Source organism: Lactuca sativa, chromosome 9 (assembly GCF_002870075.4).
Source record: "Lactuca sativa cultivar Salinas chromosome 9, Lsat_Salinas_v11, whole genome shotgun sequence".
NCBI lineage: Eukaryota > Viridiplantae > Streptophyta > Magnoliopsida > Asterales > Asteraceae > Lactuca > Lactuca sativa.
Genome location: NC_056631.2, coordinates 59,112,555 through 59,117,563, shown reverse-complemented (window position 1 = coordinate 59,117,563; position 5,009 = coordinate 59,112,555). Strand labels below are relative to the sequence as shown.

Below are 5,009 nucleotides of genomic sequence, written 5' to 3'. Positions count from 1 at the left end.
AAGAGAAGATTAACCTGAATCCTTGCAAAGCCCTTTGATCCAAGCCTCTTCTCCTTCAAGATTTCTTCAATAACCACCTCCCTAAGCCTCCAATTGCACTTTGATCCTCTCACACACAATAACTAGGGTTTTTGGACTTATCAGAGAGTAGAGAGGCTGGGGGAAAGGATGTTATGTTCTTTTTATAGGGCTTATCCTCCGGATTTAGGGTTTTCTCCACTCAGCGCCTACTCGCCGAGTCCATCCACTGACTCGTCGAGTCGGCCACTTAACACGCGACCAAGTCGTGACTCTACTCGTCGAGTCCACTCATGGACTCGCCGAGTTCCCCTTCCACAATTACTCTTTTAGCCCTTCAACTTTACTCTTGATATTCCGGAATGTTACATACCATTATGTTCTAACTGATTCTCATATTCTTTGGATCTATCTACTTTCATTTTCCTTTTGAAAGTCTATTTATAGCCTAGTCTCATGTGTGATTTGGCAAGATAAAATCTATTTTCTTTTAATTGCCTCTTTTCATTGAGGTCTTTTAGAGGAAGTGAATTCCTTTTTGAAAGTTTGAGGCTTTCTTTCAACCATATATATGCATAAATCATCTCCAAATGATTTTTCACTTGTACCATTTTACTCCATCATGATATATTTCTTCTATCATTTTTCTTCATGAGAGGATTATTTGTGCCCAATTGTTTTGGAGCACACATTTTCAAAGTATTACATATTTGTTGATTCCATTATCGTGCCTTTATTTTAGAGTCATGTACAAGAAAACAATAAACACTTTTTTTTGTGCATAACAACTAAAGATGCAACCAACAATTTGGTGTCCAATCCTTACAACCTTGGGGTTAGGTTTAACAACCTTTGTGAGACATCCCCACATTTGAATGTATTTGTAAGATGGTTTTATACCCAACCATAACTTAGATGGTGTTTTATTCATTTTCTTTTGGGGTACCTTATTTAAAAGGTAATGATGATAACACAACTTCCCCCCATATTAAGGGTGACAATCCAAAACTTAACAACATGACATTCATCATTTCCTTTAAGGTGTGATTTTTCGTTTCCACGATGCCATTTTGTTGTGGCGAATAAGGTGCAATAAGCTCATGTGTTATACCATGATTTGCACAAAATTCTTTAAATGACGTTACATATTCAGTTCTACGACTTCTTTTTGTTGAGATGCTTCTCAACCTCATTTTTGTACACTTTAAACTTGTATATTACCTCATCTTTACCTTTAAGTAAATTAACATAACAAAGTTTAATGCAATCATCAATAAAGTGATTAAGTACTTATTCCCACCTTTAGACGGATTTGATTTCATATCACACACATATGTGTGAAGTAATCCAAGGGGTTCAGTGTCCTTTTAATGGACTTGAATGATTGCCATGTTAACTTTGATTCAACATATGTGTAGCATCCATATTTTGACTTATACATATGTGTTCAAATTTGATTAACCATCTTAATGTGTCAAAATTAACATGTCTAAGTCTAGCATGCCACACATTATAAGAATCAAACAAGTAAGTGGAATGGTTATTTTCATTAATATTAGGATTATTATCCATCACATGGAATTTGAGCATTCCACCATCCGTATAGCCCTTGCCTACAAACATACACTTCCGGTTAACACAAACTTATTGGACTCAGACACCAAGCAAATTCCATGACTGTTCAACAACCATCCAAAAGACTAAGTTCTTCCAAGTCTCTGAAACACATCATTAGGTGTTTGCTCTTTTATATGTGATATCGTTTCTGGAAGATTGTAAACACCAGATTTAAGTGTTTAGAGTGACAATTTCAAGAATAAATTTCTGCCTCAACTTGGACAAAACATTAGATTATACACCACTTTAAAGTTCTTGAACACTCCTTCTTTGAGCACATATGACGAGTAGCACCTGTACAAATTCATCATTCAATGGAGTTAACATCCATATAGTTCACTTAGAAGTTATTCTAATGTAGATGGTGATATTTAAGAATCATTTAAACACCAAATGTAATTGTTTAAACTTACAATTTCAAGAAAACATTTTCCTCTCTTGCTTGGACTAGAATATATTTCTGCCTCTTGTTTGGACATAATTCAACAGATTATAAAATAGTCAAAAACTATCATCAAAATCTATAATCTATTTTAGAATTATATTCAACAATTCAAAAATCAGAAAATTGTTTCTAAAATTTTATACATTGAAAAACTAAATTTTTGAAAATTCTGAAATTTGAAAACGATGTTGTTTTTAAGTAAAACGAAACAGTTTAACCTAAGCTGTTTTTAGCAAAAATTGATAGAAATGTAGTTTTCCAGCAAAACCATTGCTGTTTTTGAGATAAATAAAAGTTGTTTTTAAGCAAAACTGATAAAAATATTGTTTTTTTTCAGAAAAATTCAAGTTGTTTTTCAATATAACTGTTAAAAGAGACTATTTTAGCAAAAACCAAAGCTCTTTTGCAGCAAAATAAAATGTGTTTTCATCGAAAACCTTCTAAAGTTGTTTTTCCAAAGAACGTTGCATGACTTGCAGTTTTTCAATTAAAAAAAACTGTTATAATGAGTATGAAAGTGTAAAAAATAAACTAGAAAAATTTCTAATGTATAAAGGAGAAACGAAACAAAGAATAAAATAGATGAAGAAGTTATTGACTTGCACACAAAGTTTTTATTAAAACGTAAGTACTTAAATTGAAAATAAAACTAATGACCCTTGACACCTATTTTATAATAGAAGAAACTGAAACCTACTCAAACTTCTAAAACAATAAAATAAAAGACTTTGACTCCTAATTTAAAACTGGGAATTAATAAAAGGCAACTTTCCTATACCAAAAGCGATTAACCCAACAATCACCCCCTTAATCGGATTTGTCATACGAGCCACTCGTCGTTCAAAACAATGCCGGTTCCTCTTCGATTAGACCCGCTTCTTCCTTTTCCCATTTTAGACACTCGTTTTTATAGTGACCGAACTCACCACATTTGTAACATCTAACGTGACTTTTATCCCGGACACGTTCATTACCATCTCGACTTCTCCCGGACCCCCGACCTCTTCCCCGGCCATGTCCAAAGTCATCTCGATTTGAACGTCCATTGCCACAATGCTTACAAACATGTGACTTTTCGTCACTAGCCAACAACAACCCACCTTGAGTGTCCTCCACTTTCTCAGTTCCTCTTATACGCTCCTCGTACGCCTTTAATCTACCAACCGGTTCATCGAATAACATTGAATCCAACTCGAAAACATTGCTCTATTGAAGCCACGATTTGGAGAAACGACTTAGGCATCGAATCTAGTAACTTTTTTACCAAATCACCTTCTTCAAGCTCATATCCAAGACTCCTTACTTTTGATGCTAAACCGGATAATTTCGTCACAAAATCATCAACTGTTTCATCCTCTTTCATGCGTAAACTTTCAAGCTCCATTTTTAAGGTTGCAAGTCGAGCCGTTCTCACCCGATCCACTCTCAAATACTGTGTTTTTAGCCCATCCCACATTTGCTTTGGGTCGGTGTAACTCGCCATTTGCAACACCATGTCTTCGGGTATCGCTTGAAACAAAAAAGCAAGAGCTTGTTTTGATTTCTTTTGATCTGGTGCTTTATCAGACGTCTTCGGTTCGACCGTCTCCCATATGCCATGTGCATCTATAATTGACTTGACTTTAACCGCCCACACGTGATAATTCGTTGGTGTCAAAACCGGAACTTGATATGTCAACGAACCTCCTTCTTTAACCAACGACATCATTTTCTCTTTAACCCCGACTTCTTTAATCAAGCTTGTTCCGAGAGCACTCTCCCACCGGACAACAAGACAAGGTCACGACCACCTTTACCGTCTTTCGTCACCCGCAAAACGAACCGAATCAAAGCCACCCGCTTTGACGTCTTCCCGTTCGTTTACTCCGCGCCTCCGGTTAGTCTCTCACAAGCCCGGTTAAAAGAAACCGGGGTTGCTTCTAATCAACCTCGAATCACACCCCCTTCAACGAAACCGCTCTGATACCAAGTGTAAAAAATAAACTAGAAAAATTTCTAGTGTATAAAGGAGAAACGAAACAAAGAATAAAATAGGTGAAGAAGTTATTGACTTGCACACAAAGTTTTTATTAAAACGTAAGTACTTAAATTGAAAATAAAACTAATGACGCTTGACACCTATTTTATACTAGAAGAAATTGAAACCTACTCAGACTTCTAAAACAATAAAATAAAAGACTTTGACTCCTAATCAAAAACTGGAAATTAATAAAGGGCAACTTTCCTATACCAAAACCGATTAACCTAACAACTACTAGTTTATAAAGTTGCACCAACGGTTTATAAACTATTAGAGCTGAACAATTTATAAAACTATTAGAAGTTGTAATTTCCAAAACTATTAAAACTGAACGGTTAATAAAACTATTCAAAAGGTTCAACATTATGCAGATTAAATAATTGAATTATGGAACAGACCCCCTTTTCCTTAAAAAAATAATCTTGACAGCTTAAAGTTTTGTAAGCAAACACCAATGTCCAACGATAAAAGAGGAAAATTGCTTTCTATTGTTAACACTTTAATGTCAAAATATGATACAAACTTAGAAAACAAAAGGTTTTTTCTTGCCGTCAAAATCAAACAAACGACACAAACACAAATTGGTTTTTCTTTTTTCCTTTGAGTCTTGCATAATAATACTTTAGAAAAAAAAAAAAAAAATCTTTTTGTATTGCTTGCTGTAAACGGGCAGTAGAAATAAAGAACCATAAAAAATGTTTTTTTTTTGCCGTTAAAACCAAACATGAACAAATCACATAAAAAATGTTTTTTTTTTCAATTATGATAATTATAGTTCGCTACGTGCAACGAATTTGTTTTAAGATTGTAAGAATAATATTCCAGTAATGTACGAAAACAAACAAGAAAATAGAAAAAAACTGAGACATATGTTCAACACATTGTCCTTAAAACAAATTCGTCTGCTAC

General features: G+C 34.3%; 1 protein-coding gene across 1 annotated transcript; it reads right to left on the bottom strand.

The window, feature by feature from the left end:
* Positions 1–2,920: 2,920 nt before the first annotated feature.
* Positions 2,921–3,785, bottom strand: LOC111910249 (uncharacterized). The gene is made up of 2 exons (XM_052767697.1): positions 3,345–3,785; positions 2,921–3,286 (listed from the first exon to the last, which is right to left on the bottom strand). Exons 1-2 carry the CDS (start codon positions 3,783–3,785, stop codon positions 2,921–2,923), a joined length of 807 nt encoding a protein of 268 aa, XP_052623657.1.
* Between the last annotated feature and the right edge of the window lie 1,224 nt (positions 3,786–5,009).

Coding starts and splice junctions, on each gene's coding strand:
- LOC111910249 (XM_052767697.1), bottom strand. CDS start 3,785: ATGTCGTTGGTTAAAGAAGGAGGTTCGTTGACATATCAAGTTCCGGTT. Junction 3,287..3,344: donor AGCTTGAAGAAGGTGATTTG/GTAAAAAAGTTA, acceptor TGGCTTCAATAG/AGCAATGTTTTCGAGTTGGA.